This window comes from Anomaloglossus baeobatrachus, chromosome 3 (genome assembly GCF_048569485.1).
Source record: "Anomaloglossus baeobatrachus isolate aAnoBae1 chromosome 3, aAnoBae1.hap1, whole genome shotgun sequence".
Taxonomy (NCBI): Eukaryota; Metazoa; Chordata; class Amphibia; order Anura; family Aromobatidae; genus Anomaloglossus; species Anomaloglossus baeobatrachus.
The window spans coordinates 521095004-521109242 of NC_134355.1; the positions used below are offsets into that span (position 1 = coordinate 521095004).

Genomic DNA, 14239 nt, shown 5'->3' on the forward strand with positions numbered 1-14239 from the left:
GACGTATGCGCCAACAGGGCCATTGACTATAAGGGGGCAGACAAACACTGTTGTGCGCCATTTTTGGGCATATACGCCTAGAGGAGGTGGACACCTATACGCAGTCTATGACGTTTGGATGTCTACGTCCAATAAGCGTATACACCTGAAAATGGTGCACGCGAAAACACATGGTGACTCCACCTGCACCATTATAGCCAATGGCACCATTGGCATATACGTCCTAATTCCATTTTGTGGGGGTTCGGAAGTAAAGCTCACTGGGACCACTGAACATGGGGAAGGACACAGTATAAAATATAGAAACTTGTGAAACCTGATTCAGTTTTTAGGGCAGAAGAGAAAAACAGATCAAACACAGATGGAAAAAACGGATACATGGTGCACAATTTCTTGAAAATCGGATCCTGCACATAGATGAAAATTGGTCAGTGTTTTGCAGATTGTTGAATGCAGTCTAAAAAGAAACTTTATGCATAACATGAATTTATCAAGACTGGTGCTGTTCCTGCCATATTGATGGGGGGCGTGCTGGAGTCAGACGCTCCTAATTGAGTAATCAGCAGCTTGTGGTGTGTGGCGTGCACCTCCGTACGATATGCTGGAAGTCTCACCCGAGTCAGGTACAGTAGTGAAATTTCTTTCTTTGGGAGCAACACAGCTCACAACATTTAGACGAGCTGTGGTGTTCTGCTCCTGCCAAGCCCCATCCCGTCCCGGCCCAGCTCCTCCCTTTTTGTTTTAACTGGAAGAAACTGGCGTGCTAATTTTTATGCATATTTTTAGGTGACTAAATTATGTGACTTTTAAAAGCTATTATGATAGAATCCTGGCATCAATGCTTTGATGAATTGGGCCTTGAGTGTGACTACTAATACAGTACTACCGTACAGTCCTGCACATTCATACATGCCTATGTTTGTATTCTAGGTTCCTGTGGCTGTCTTGTCCTGATCCTATTCTCCTCGGAAGTGAAGATGCATAATCTATCAGAGAAAATAGCTAATTACAAAGGAGATGGATTTTTATTTAAGACTCAGACAGAACACTTTGAGAAATCGTTCTGGATTGTCCTGATTTGCACCTTGATACATTTTTCGAATATTTTTTTGATTCGATTAGCTGGTTTTGATTTTCCTTTCTCTAAATCAAAGGATCTAGATACAAGTTCTGGAGCAATTGATCTGATGTACTGAGATTAGTGTTACACAATAACTATATGCACAGGTCATTTATAGACAAATGCAATGTTCCAAGTATCTGAACGGTTCTGATCACTGCTCCCACTTTCTAGATCAGCAGACATACATAAAGTGTTTGGAAGTGGAATATTCAGTGTTATGGGAATATAAGCAGTTTCACTGCATCACGATGAAAAATCATACCAACAAAAATATCCCACAGAAAAAATAATCTGAAAATAATAGAGAAAAAAAGGATGTGAATTACAGTTCATTCTGGTATTTTGGAGGAAACACTAAACAGGAACATCTATTAGATGCCCAAATAGAGGTTAAATAAGTGGGCACTAAGAGATTGGCACAAGAAAACTCATCTTCAAGGAAGTGTCCCATAAACATCATCTATCCATATGGGGGTGATACATTTATGATATCTTGAACTTCCTACCACTGGGATCCACACAGACAAAAGGTAAATGGAACCGTAGTGTGCAAGATCAACCCTCCATTCACTGTGTATTGATGTTGTGCTCTCACATGTCACTATCGCTGTCATAGACCGATAGAAAAAACGTAGAGTGAAAGAAGGCTGAATGGAGTTGTGGACACTAGTGATGAGCAAGTGTGCTCCCTCAACTTGTTACTTGATCGAGCCTCAAGCATCGGAGCTTGAAAGTTCTCAAGTTTTCCATTGACTTCCACTATACTCGGTACTCACGTCGTGTCAAAGCAACCCGATGCTCAATCAAGTAACGAGGAGTGGTTAATACACTCACACATCACTAGTGGACACACATTCTTAATATGGCTTTATTTACATAGAGAACTTACGAACCCCTTGTGATTGCTGAAGTCCCAGCAGTCAGACGCACAACATTCATACATTTATGAATTATCTCGTGGAAGACATAAAGGGCGTACTACATCATGTCTCAAAACTGCACAGAGACATTCCCATTGGCGGGAGGGTAAAATAATCCAGATTCATACATTATTGCTCCTATCTGTAGGTAAAAAATGAACATTCTTTATATGTGGAAAGATAATGGAGCCCATGATAATATTAGTTCACTTTGTATTTCCAATACTTACAGACAGAGTCAACCAAAGACTTAAAGAAGGCTGTATGTTTAAGATTGCTACAGGATACATCTCCCAAAGCCATGGTTTTTTATACAGATACAGTACTAGGGATCAGTTGATCAAGTCGTCATCTTCTCTATTCCAGGCAATCAGCTGTTATTGCTGGGGAAAGCCATGACACTAGTGCATTAGAAATGTATTCTTATGTGTGCTCACATACACCATGCCACTAGAACAGTGTTTTACAAAAGATCCAACGTTTATCACCATAAACCCTTTATTTTGCCCAAAATGTGATGATCATAATTAGAGAACAACATTGAGTGTAGCTCAGAGAAAGATTATAACTAAATATTTTGAAGGTAACAACAATCTCCAATCAGTGTGAAGTGTACAGGCCTTTGCTTTGAATGCCTTCAGCATATTTGTAGCCACAGAACATTATTAGTCTCTCACACTGCTCTGTTGTGATTTTGGCCCATTCTTCCAGTCTCTTGCACAGTCCTTTGACTGTTGTCGGTTTCTTGGCCATAATTTTGTCACCAAGGATTTTTGAGAGGTTTTCTATTGGGTTTAGATCAGGACTCTGGGCTGGCCATTTCATTGTTTCAATCTTTTCTGTTTCAAGGAATTGCTTTCCCGTTTTGCTGTGTGACAGGGGGCATTGTCCTGCATGAAAATTGCTGGCTGACTGAGTGATGAACGCAAGTAAGGAACCACGTGTTGTGGAAGAAGGTTCTGATACGCACTTGCATTCACACAGCCATGTAGCTGTATGAGAGGTCCAACTCCTGCTACAGAAAACATTCCACAAATCACTGACTTCTTAACACACTTTGGGTTCAGTCTTTCCCCAGTTTATTGATGAATATAATGTTTCCCATCAAACCCAAATAAATTAAACTTGCTTTAATCACTAAAATGAACTGTGGACGACTTCTCCTCTGTCCACACAACATGCTCCTCACCAAAGGTGAGTCTAGCATTTTGATTTTTTCTGCTAATGAGAGGTTTAGTCACTGCAGTGTAAGCTTTCAGTCCAAATGCTCTTAAATGTAGTGACACTGTATGACGAGACAGATCCTTACCCTGCTTGGTGCTGAACTGGTGAGCAATTCCAGCTACAGTGTTGAAATGATTACCCATGGAGAGTTTCTGCATTATCCTGTCCTCACTTGCATTTGTCTTTCGATGGTGACCAGCCTTCTTGGGGGACTTGAAAGAGTTTGTGATGTTGTAAAGATGCAATATTTTTTTAAATCACAGACTTGGAACAACCAACTTCTCTTGCAATGGCTGATAGAGTCATCTCTTTGCCCTTCATCTGGACAACCTGCTGCCGGAGAGTTTCAGGATTTCAGTCACTTTGGCATGGCACATCATTTTTGCAAAGTCAGTGCAAATTGGAAAGTTAGGCTACCAGTAACAAAAGGTTTGTCAGATAATTAAGGAAATTAGTAACAGGTACCAGATTAACATCAATAACTTGAAGGTATCTGAAAATGTTCTCTAATTTTGATCAGTGTTTTGGGGTTTTTATCTCATTTAAATTTTAATTATGAGCTTTACAATAAATTCAATTTATGAAAAAATCTTAAAATACTGCTAGTTTACTTATGTTAAGATATAATCACATAAGACTACACAATGACCTTAACATTTAGGAAATTGTGTATGGTTCTCTTATTTTGATCTCCAGTGTATATAAATGATCATTGGGGTAATAAATAGGTTATTTCAGTCCACAAGAATGAGAGAAATAACAATGGTTATAATATCAGAATTTTAAAAATGTCACTATGTCTGTACATAGCAATAGTGAATTCTGGTTATCGCCCTAGCTTCTAGTTCCCCAATAAGTCCATATTCTGTATGGGCCTGCATTCCATCCATAACTGGTCTCTCAAATGATCCCATGTCATGTGTACTGTTTGTATTGTTTGTCATCTCTCTATGTGGGACCACATAAACTCCAGGACCATACTGCTTCTGCACGGGCAATGTCCCCTATACTGTAACTACCCCTATGGCCATATTAAGTAACAAGTGTAAATCCACTTTTACCGTTTCATGCTGATGATAATGATGGTGCCAAACATTTTGGTGATAAGCATGTTTAGATAATTGCATAATGCTTTAATTAGATGTCATAATTTATTAATAAAAGCATCAAAAGTATGTTTAAATATTTTACTTTATGTATTTTGTTATGATTTATCGCACCCTTTAAGGAACCACAACGCATAAAGCACTCTGCATGCTTTTTGGACACCTGGATTCCAGACATAAAAAAATCACGTTACTATTACGTCTGAAAGGTTTTCGAAAAAGACACTGAATTAAATTGTGTGGAAAAACATACATAGCTCTGCAGGAGAAATGAAATAGTAAAATACTGTAGGCAAATGTGATGCCCTGGACTAGTCAGGGTTCTGCACAATCTTTCTCTCCCCGTGAAGGGCTCAACCCTCCATGGTTCTGGGAACCCAACCCGCAGTACTGACTCCACTAGCATTCACAAATCCTAGATACACCTTGCACCACGCTTTGTTATCCACGCCAGTGGTTCTTAAGCTGGAATAGGGCCGCTCACCTAGGGGTCAGGCAGGGAGGTGGGAGGTGTCAAGTTAGTTGAGAGGTAGCCCTCGAGCTGTGAGGAGCTCAGAGGAAGCTGGGAGTTGTAGCTCCCAGGGGGGAAAAGCAGACTAGGTTGCAGACGGTGGTTTGGACCTAGAGGAGTCGGACCTCCGGTCGCAGGGGATTGAGGCTAGGTGCCTAGGACCTGTCTTGGAGGTCGGTCAGCAGCCTGGGCCTAACCACCGGTCTGGGACCGAAGGCACAACGGGGTACACGGACCCTCGGTCGGGGAGAAGCTTCAAGCAACCCGGCAATTAACCTGCAGAGGACAGGGCCTCTATGGACTGTTCCATGAAGCTCAGAGATCAGGGGCACTAGCGCAATGAGGGGGATAGGGATTTTCAAGCAAGCGGCCCACTTAAATACCAAGCGTGAGCCCCTGAGAGCAAGCTCTTCTACTTAGCCAAAGTGGGGAGCGGGGCCCGGAAAGCTCCAAGCTGACGGGCCACAAAGGACACTCTAAAAATACTGTGCCAGCAGGCAGGTCACGGACCACCAGGCAGTGCTGCAGGGGACGGGACCCGGACGAGCTCCCCCAAGAGGGCAGCGGCACCCAGAGACTTGGTTTACCCTGTTGTCAGCGTCTGCTTTATTGCTGAGCGAGTACCAGATTATCCCCTGGAACCAGCGAGCCTGCGCTTCCCCCTGCACCCCACACCACCATCCAGAGTCCCAGGGCCTTTCCCTACCCGTGGAGGGTAACATCATCTAGCTGCCCCACTTCATCACCCCGGGTACTCGCAACGGCAGCAGCGGTACTCCCAATTACTGTACACCACGGGTGGCATCATGAACTATATATATATCTCCCCTGTAAATAGCCCCTTCTTCATTTGAGTGTGGCCCCTAGTACCTGGGTCTGGAGACCCTCGAGCCACGAGTAATCACCCCCGAATCCGAGCGGTTCGACCGCTGCAGGGGCGGCACACAAACACTGCACTGTGTGCAGTTTCTATATGGAGGATGTTTTCCATTCTTCAAGAACACCAGAATAAAGCCTGCTTTACATGTTTCAATATGTCGTGCAATCGCATTTGCGATTGCACCCGCCTCCATCGTTTGTGCGGCACGGGCAATTTCTTGCCCATGTCGCACAATGTTGTAACGCCCCGTCACATGTACTTACCTTCCAAACGACCTCGCTGTGGGCGGCGAACATCCACTTCCTGAAGGGGGAGGGACGTTCGGAGTCACAGCGACGTCACACAGCAGCCGGCCAATAGAAGCAGAGGGGCGGAGATGAGCGGGATGTAAACATCCCGCCCACCTCCTTCGCGGGATGCAGGTAAGCTGTGTTCATCGTTCTCGGGGTGTCACACGGAGCGTTGTGTGCTGCCTCGAGAACAATGAACAACCGGATGTTCGATTTTTAGAAAATGAGTGACGTGTCAACGATGAACGACAAGGTGAGTATTTCTGCTCGTTCATAGCTGTCACATGCTACGATATCACTAACGATGCCGGATGTGCGTCACTTACGACGTGACCCTGCCGACATCTCGTTAGATATATCATAGCGTGTAAAGCCGGCTTTAAAATTTGCCATGCTCCAGACTGCCCTGTAAAGGCTAAAGGGTGCTTTACATGCTGCAACATCGCTAGCGATAGCTAGCGATGTCGTGCGCGATAGCACCTACCCCCATCGTTCGTGCGACATTTGGTGATCGCTGCCGTAGCGAACATTATCGCTACGGCAGCGTCACACGCACATACCTTTTCAGCGACGTCGCTGTGACCGCCGAACAATCCCTCTTTCAAGGAGGAGGTGCGTTCGGCGTCATAGCGACGTCACTGCGGCGTCACTCAGCGGCCACCCAATAGCAGAGGAGGTGCAGAGATGAGCGTCCGGAACATGCTGCCCACCTCCTTCCTTCCTCACTGCCGGTGGACGCAGGTAAGGAGATGTTAGTCGTTCCTGCGGCGTAACACATAGCGATGTGTGATGCCGCAAAAACGACGAACAACCAGGGGCATGCACCACCAACGATATTATGAAAAGGAGCGACGTGTGAACGATAACAATTTTTGACGCTCCTTGGTGTCACACACTGCGATGTCACTAACGGCGCCGGATGTGCGGCACTAACGACGTGACCCCGACGATATATCGTTAGCGATGTCACAGTGTGTAAAGCACCCTTTAGTCCAGTGGATAAGGGTTGGCAAGAGTTAAACGTACCTCCACTAAGACAAGAAAATGATTACAGTGCAAGACTCAGCAGTATAATAATTTTTCTAAATCTCTCTGTTAGCGTTTTTTGCTGATAACCAGCCGCATGGACCTCCGGAAGTCTGTGGTGGGTGCAAACCACAATAACATACACAGCTTTCTTCCATTGCTTCTGGGCTGCAGTCTTCTGTGGATCAGCGAGTGTCATAGGGTAATACAGCGTTCACTCCTGTACTGGAGATGAGAGATGAGCAAGACGTTGTATTGTTTAGTGCACATACTTCAGGCCGTCCATGTTGTGGTTTATTAGCAAAAACTGCAAATCGAGTGATTTAGATAATTGATTAATCTTTAGAAGCTTGCACTTTAATATTTTTTTGGTAAAAGTGGAGCTTCACATTAAATGTTAGGTTACCTCAAATAACAATAGATATTCTTCCTATCTCATCCTTGGTGCTCATCACCAATGACAAGTCCTGTGAGAAAAATTCACCTAATCAAACAGACCATGATCCGATCGCACCCTTAGCACTAACAATATATGGTTCCCGGCCATACGACTGGATTCATGGAACTAATGCATCTGGAAACTTTTGGTCTGTTATCCAGACAGTTGAAGGGGTACTTTGCACACTACGACATCGCAGGTGCGATGTCGGTGGGGTCAAATCGAAAGTGACGCACATCCGGCGTCGCTGTCGACATCGGAGTATGTGAATCCTTTTTACTACGAGCACAAAAGCGTCGAAATCGTATGATCGGTGTAGCGTCAGTCATTTCCATAATTTCGGAAGGACCGATGTTATGATGTTGTTCCTCGTTCCTGCGGCAGCACATATCGCTGTGTGTGAAGCCGCAAGAGCGAGGAACATCTCCTTAGCTGCGTCCCGGCTGCAATTAGGAAGGAAGGAGGTGGGCGGGATGTTTACATCCCGCTCATCTCCGCCCCCCTGCTTCTATTGGCCGCCTGCCATGTGACGTCACTGTGACACCGCACGACCCGTCCCCTTAGGAAGGAGGCGGTTCGCCGGCCAGAGCGACGTCGCAAGGCAGGTAAGTGCATGTGAAGCTGCCGTAGCGATAATGTTCGCTACGGCAGCTATCACAACATATCGCAGCTGCAACGGGGGCGGGAACTATCACGCTCAGCATCGCTACCATCGGCTTGCGATGTCGTAGTGTGCAAAGTACCCCGAAGTCTCTGTCAGCTGGAAGCTTGTTCAACTACAGATATTACTCTTGATACCACCTATTCCCACAGAAACAGAAGATCGGACATATTAAACACCAATAAGCACGAGCCCAAATTTCATCCAGTCAATGCACAGTTGGGAGGTTGTTAGATACTTCAGACTATCAGGAAGTTTGAAGACATCTGAGGGTTCAAACGTCTTCTATTCCAAGTGTACAGTTGGCTTTAATTACTGTATGTTGTAATAAACTAGTCTTCCTGATATTTGCTATCTAAGAATTCTAAGAAATTAACAGCAAGAAAAATAAAGATGAGTAAAATGCGCTAACAACATCTATCAGGTTTGGTGCACACAATGGACTCCCCTATTCGAATTGTTTTCTACACTATAACAATGATGATATATTATGGAACTTTTTCAAAGAACCACCAGCGTTATTTTTTTTTTTCAGCGCTGGTGTGGCGCTCTAAATTTAAGTCCTCTGCCCCCTTTCGTATACTCACCTTCCAGTGGATTCACCATTTACCGATGCAGCTCCCATCATGCGGCACCATCTTGTGACAGTAGTTTCTGACTGGCTGGAAGCCATAAGTTACATCACAAGCTCCCAATGCAACTCAATTAGAGTCACAACGAGGCCAGAAAGATGCCCTCATAGACTTGTATTGAGTTGTGACCTCCGGCGCCTCCATGAAACACTGGAGCGCGTTAACAGGTCACAAATCGCCGAGACTTACCAGAGCTGCAGCGATAGAAGATGAAGCTGCTGGAAAGTGTGTGTAATACAGGGGGCAGGGATCTTAGATTTAAAGCACCACTCTAGTGGTGCAATAAAAAAATAAATGCTGGAGTGGGGCTTTAAGTAATTGCTAAATCTTTTGAAACCTATGTGACAGAGCAATCACAAATCAGTTCTGTTCCCCAAGTGTGGGATAACATTTGCCTTCAAGGGATTTGAAAGTGGTAATTCTATATATCAGAGCCTGCTCAGTCATGTCCTTGAATGACATTAATGCTCACATTTGTCATGCTTCATGATTCATAGCGGAGAACAAAGCCAAAACTAATAGCTTCAGCATTCGTGTCTCCATAGTGACAGTGGGAGGGACAGTCGCCCTTGTCACTCTAAATTCACAAGCGTATAATACAACGACTGCTCCAAAGTCATTGTGTATATACATATTATATTCTATGGGAAGAACCCTATTATGAGATCAACACAAGATGAAACCTTCCTGGACCACAAAAGAGGATAAAATCCTGGACCTGCAGAAGATCTGAGGATAAAACCAATTCCCTCCTTAGCTAGAGGTCTGGCATCCCAACCTGGATAAAGTGTGAGTTTATGTGTCTGCTCCACTTGGCTGCACACCTCTATGTCTAATTGTATTAAGTTCTGTTTCCACAATCCGTAATAGATACTTCAGTCACACATTATCATGCTGGGCTTAAATATAAAGAGATGGGATTCAACACTATAATAAGTCTACATCATTACTATAATAAGTCTACATCATTACTATGGCATTAAGAGACTTTCCTGAAGACTGACACATTTACAGCAACATAATCACAAGCTGCCCATAAATACTTTTTTTAGACCAGCATGTGATAATATATTGTTTTAGAAAGTTTTATTGACAAACTTTCACTGATTGACAGTTGTTTGATTGCCTATTTAAACAGGTAGACAAAAGCAAACAATGCGCACTGAGCGATCTATACTGGATCTAGGTCTATACTAGATCGCTCCGTGCGCATAGCCAGCCATGGTTCTTGGCAGTGCGCGTTCTATTTACAAATGACAATGCACCCCCAAGAACTATGATCTCTTGTGCTGTACAAAGGATCATGTCACCTGATCAACCATCATTTTGCTCATTCATCGAGTGATCAGTAGCCTGTTTACATGGCAACGTAATCATAAAACAAGCATTTTTACATTTCTTGTTCATGATTATCTTGTAGTGTAAAATATTGTATGTATTTTAGTAGATACAAAATGATTAACAAAGTCAGTGGGTAATTGCCAATCAGAATAAAGCTAAATAGTAAAATTATATACTTGAGAATTATTGTTTACTGAAAATAAATAAAGCATGAGATCTGAGAGGAAAACATTTCTTAATTCAATTCACTTAGGGATATAAAAAAAAATAATAAAAAAATAGGTAAAAAAGATAGCAACACTATATAACCAGCGAAAAGAGCAAAAGGGTTCAAGTTGCCTATAATCCACGTAATCCACGGAAAATGGAAGATGGCAGCACTCCAAGTAGTTTCAGTTAAACAAAGTTGGCACCTTGTTCATATTCACCCATATACTTCTGAAGAAGCCTGCCCGGCCACCGCACCCCTTCGCTAACAGAGCCCTGCGTGTGAATGTGAACTTGCAGGGTGGAGCATAACACTCACTTGCTAGTCAGAGTCAGCGTCCATCTTGGCGTCCTCATTTCCGGAAGCTACTGTACAGAAATCACACCACTCCAGGGTTTTCTTAACAAAACATTCTTTACTCGTATTCAACAGTTTCATGGCAGACATGGCATTCGGCATCCTCTCTTTCTCACTAGGGTATTCTCTTGCTTATACGACTCCCACTATGGGTGCAGCTGAAGTCTTCCTTCTGTTCCTATAAGCTCCCACCATGGGTGCAGCGGCAGCTTCTACATCCCTATGAGCTCCCACTATGGGTGCAGCGGCAACTTCCCCGCCCCTATGAGCTCCCACTATGGGTGCAGCGGCAGCTTCTCCGTCCCTAGGAGCTCCGACTATGGGTGCAGCGGCAGCTTCCCATCCCTATGAGCTCCCACTATGGGTGCAGCGGCAGCTTCTTCGTCCCTATGAGCTTTGACTATGGGTGCAGCGGCAGCTTCCCGTCCCTATGAGCTCCCATTATGGGTGCAGCTGCAACTTCTCCATCCCTAGGAGCTCTCACTATGGGTGCAGCGGCAGCTTCTCCGTCCCTATGAGCTCCGACTATGGGTGCAGCGGCAGCTTCCCGTCCCTATCAGCTCCCATTATGGGTGTAGCTGCAACTTCTCCATCCCTAGGAGCTCTCACTATGGGTGCAGCAGCAGCGTCTCTGTCTCTAGGAGCTCCCACTATGGGTGCAGCGGTAGCTTCTTCGTCCCTATGAGCTCCCACTATGGGTGCAGCGGCAGTTTCTTCGTCCCTTGGAGCTCCTACAATGGGTGCAGCGGCAGCTTCTTCGTCCCTATGAGCTACCACTATGGGTGCAGCGGCAGCGTCTCTGTCTCTAGGAGCTCCCACTATGGGTGCAGCGGCAGCTTCTTCGTCCCTATGAGCTCCCACTATGGGTGCAGCGGCAGCTTCTTCGTCCCTATGAGCTCCCACTATGGGTGCAGCGGCAGCTTCTTCGTCCCTAGGAGCTCCCACTATGGGTGCAGCGGCAGCTTCTTCGTCCCTAGGAGCTCCCACTATGGGTGCAGCGGCAGTTTCGTCGTCCCTTGGAGCTCCCACAATGGGTGCAGCGGCAATTCTCTTTTCTCTGTCAGTAACTCTCCATTCTCCTTATAAGAATCTACGGTACTTGCGATCATCCCCTCTTCCCTCTTCCAAATTATTGTCCGTTTATTACCCTGACGGCTTCAGCAAACAAGACTTGTAGAAATTGGCCTTGGGGTTAAAGACCAGCACTCGCACCTAGGCCCATGTCCTTATGTCTTCCTTGCCTGAAGCCTTCTTCTCCTCTACCTAAAATGGCCACACTGTAAATACCGTTTTCTACTCCTCTTAAATACCATTAACCTTTATACAGTATACCTAAAACTGTCCTTCCTTATACTCTAAATAACCACTAGATGGCAACATTCCTATAGTGAAATACTTCTGTGTTCCATTACATGCTAAAACCTGTCTCTTATCTAAAACCTATTTTACTGTCACATGCGACTTATAACAAAATTCACATTACTTAATAACATTACATGTAGCACATAATACATAGACATTGTATACAGTGCAGGGGGCTCGACCACCCACTACACTTTATTAAAACAATTTAGAGTGCTGCCATCTTCTGGTTTTGAAGATAGATAGATAGATAGATAGATAGATAGATAGATAGATAGATAGATAGATAGAGGAGACATTAAAAATACAAGGATGCACTATACAAGTTAAAACCTGAAACTCACCATTATTATCATGTATAGCATATTGTTGGGTTTTTAATGTATGTCCAATAATGATGAGCGAGCACTAAAATGTTTGAATGCTTGTTGCTTGAGTCGAGCAGGTCAGATGCTTGGATGGGCTCGACTCGAGTAACAAGTATAATGTAAGTCAATGAGAAATTTGAGCATTTTTCCAGCAGAACCTCCCAGGAAGTCTGAGGTGAGCAGGAAAATCGCTGAAAAGGATAGAAACAGCGCTCAAATGGAATGAGAACAGCATGGTGGGGAAGAGAATTGGATGCATCTCTGACATTAAGGTTGCTGTTGGGAACAATGTTGTAACCCACTTATATGGAGAGACAATAACATGCAAAAAACAAAGATAAAATCGATTTTACTGGAAAAAATATTAGGAAATATTCCTTGTTGTATAATGACTTGTATATAACACAAATGAAAAAAGAGGGGGAAAAAAGCGCCTCCTCCTTCCTTTAGGGTATGTTCACATGTAGCGTTTTTGCCCTTTCTTATTGCTTTCAATAGTGAAAAAAAATTCACTGTTAAATGTCATTTTAATATTTTAATACCTTATCTGGGCATGTGTTGTGTGACATGATCAGACATCCTGATTAATTTATAAAGGTAGGACGTCCAAAAAGTAGAAGGAAGAGGCACTCCGATACACCATGTATTAGACCTAAAAGAGGGCCTCATACAAACTCTGCTAAACTTGTTAGGTAGTGGAACTCCGAAACTCATAAAGCCTATTCACTCTGCATAGGAATGCCAAAAATTAAAAGGAAGGACTGCAATACACCCTGAAAGACACGTAGAGGAAGGCCTCCGAATATTTTTATTCCCATTATTAAGAGTGGGACTGGATACACTATTAAAGCCTAAGCACCATATGCAGGGGCTGACAAAAATTAGAAGGACACAAAGAGAAAGACCTCAGAAAATGTTTATTCCCATTACTAAGAGTGGGACTCATACACAAGTAAAGCCTATGCACTATATGCAAGGGTTGCCAAACGTTAGGAGGTACTCCAAAACACCCTTTAAGACATAATGACATATAGAGGAAGGCCTCAGAAATTTTTTTTACCATTTGTAAGGAGTGTGACTCCTACACTGGTAAAGCTTATGCACTATGTGCCAGGGCTGCCAAAAATTAGAAAAAGGCACTCTGATACACCCTGGAAGACACATAGAGGAGGGCCTCAGAAAACAGTTTTTTACCGCTTGTAAAAAGTGGGAATCCTAGTGTTGCAGGCGGGGGACAGACCACGGCGATGGGGGCTGCTCGAGACACTCGGATCCGGGGTCATGGTGGTGGCTCGAGGGGAAGCCGGACCCGGGCCTGTGCACCCATCCGTCGCCTGCATGTGTAAAGGAGAATTTGTATATAGGGAAGGTTTTGTCAGTGATGCCACTCGTGGTGTGCAGTGATGGTTGGTGACACCGCCGCTGCCGCTGGGGTGATGCCCGGGACCGATGGAGTGGGGCAGTTGGATGTTATCCCTTCCACGGGTAGGGGAGGTGTTGTCCCGGGGCCCCGTTACAGGTGGGATGGTGCTGCGGAGCGCAATCTGCAGGGTTGGACAGGGTGGTATTGGTGTACTCACAGTTCCTGAATAAATGCACACAGAGTCCAGATGGTAAACCAAATTGCCAGTGACCGGAGACCTCCAGCGGGTGTATTCGGGTCCCACACCCTGGTACAGCAAACAGGGGTCCCTTCCTCCTGCACTTAGTGTTTGTGGCCTTAATTTTGACTACTCCGCTTGAAACAGGGAAGTCCACTCCCAGTGATACTGTGTGTTGGGAGCTGTGGCC

General features: G+C 44.5%; 2 protein-coding genes across 2 annotated transcripts in view; both read left to right on the forward strand.

The window, feature by feature from the left end:
- CLRN1 (clarin 1) overlaps nt 1-4425 on the forward strand; it is a 53723-nt gene extending 49298 nt beyond the window's left edge. The window contains exon 3 of the mRNA XM_075340755.1: nt 931-4425. Within this exon, the coding sequence (XP_075196870.1) occupies nt 931-1196 (266 nt within the window). The 3' untranslated portion in view covers nt 1197-4425. The remainder of the gene's footprint in view (nt 1-930) is intronic.
- A 5046-nt stretch (nt 4426-9471) lies between these two features.
- The window catches only part of MINDY4B (MINDY family member 4B), a 111936-nt gene continuing 107168 nt past the window's right edge, over nt 9472-14239 (forward strand). The window contains exon 1 of the mRNA XM_075338590.1: nt 9472-9601. The gene's annotated coding sequence lies outside the window, so the exon portion shown is untranslated. The remainder of the gene's footprint in view (nt 9602-14239) is intronic.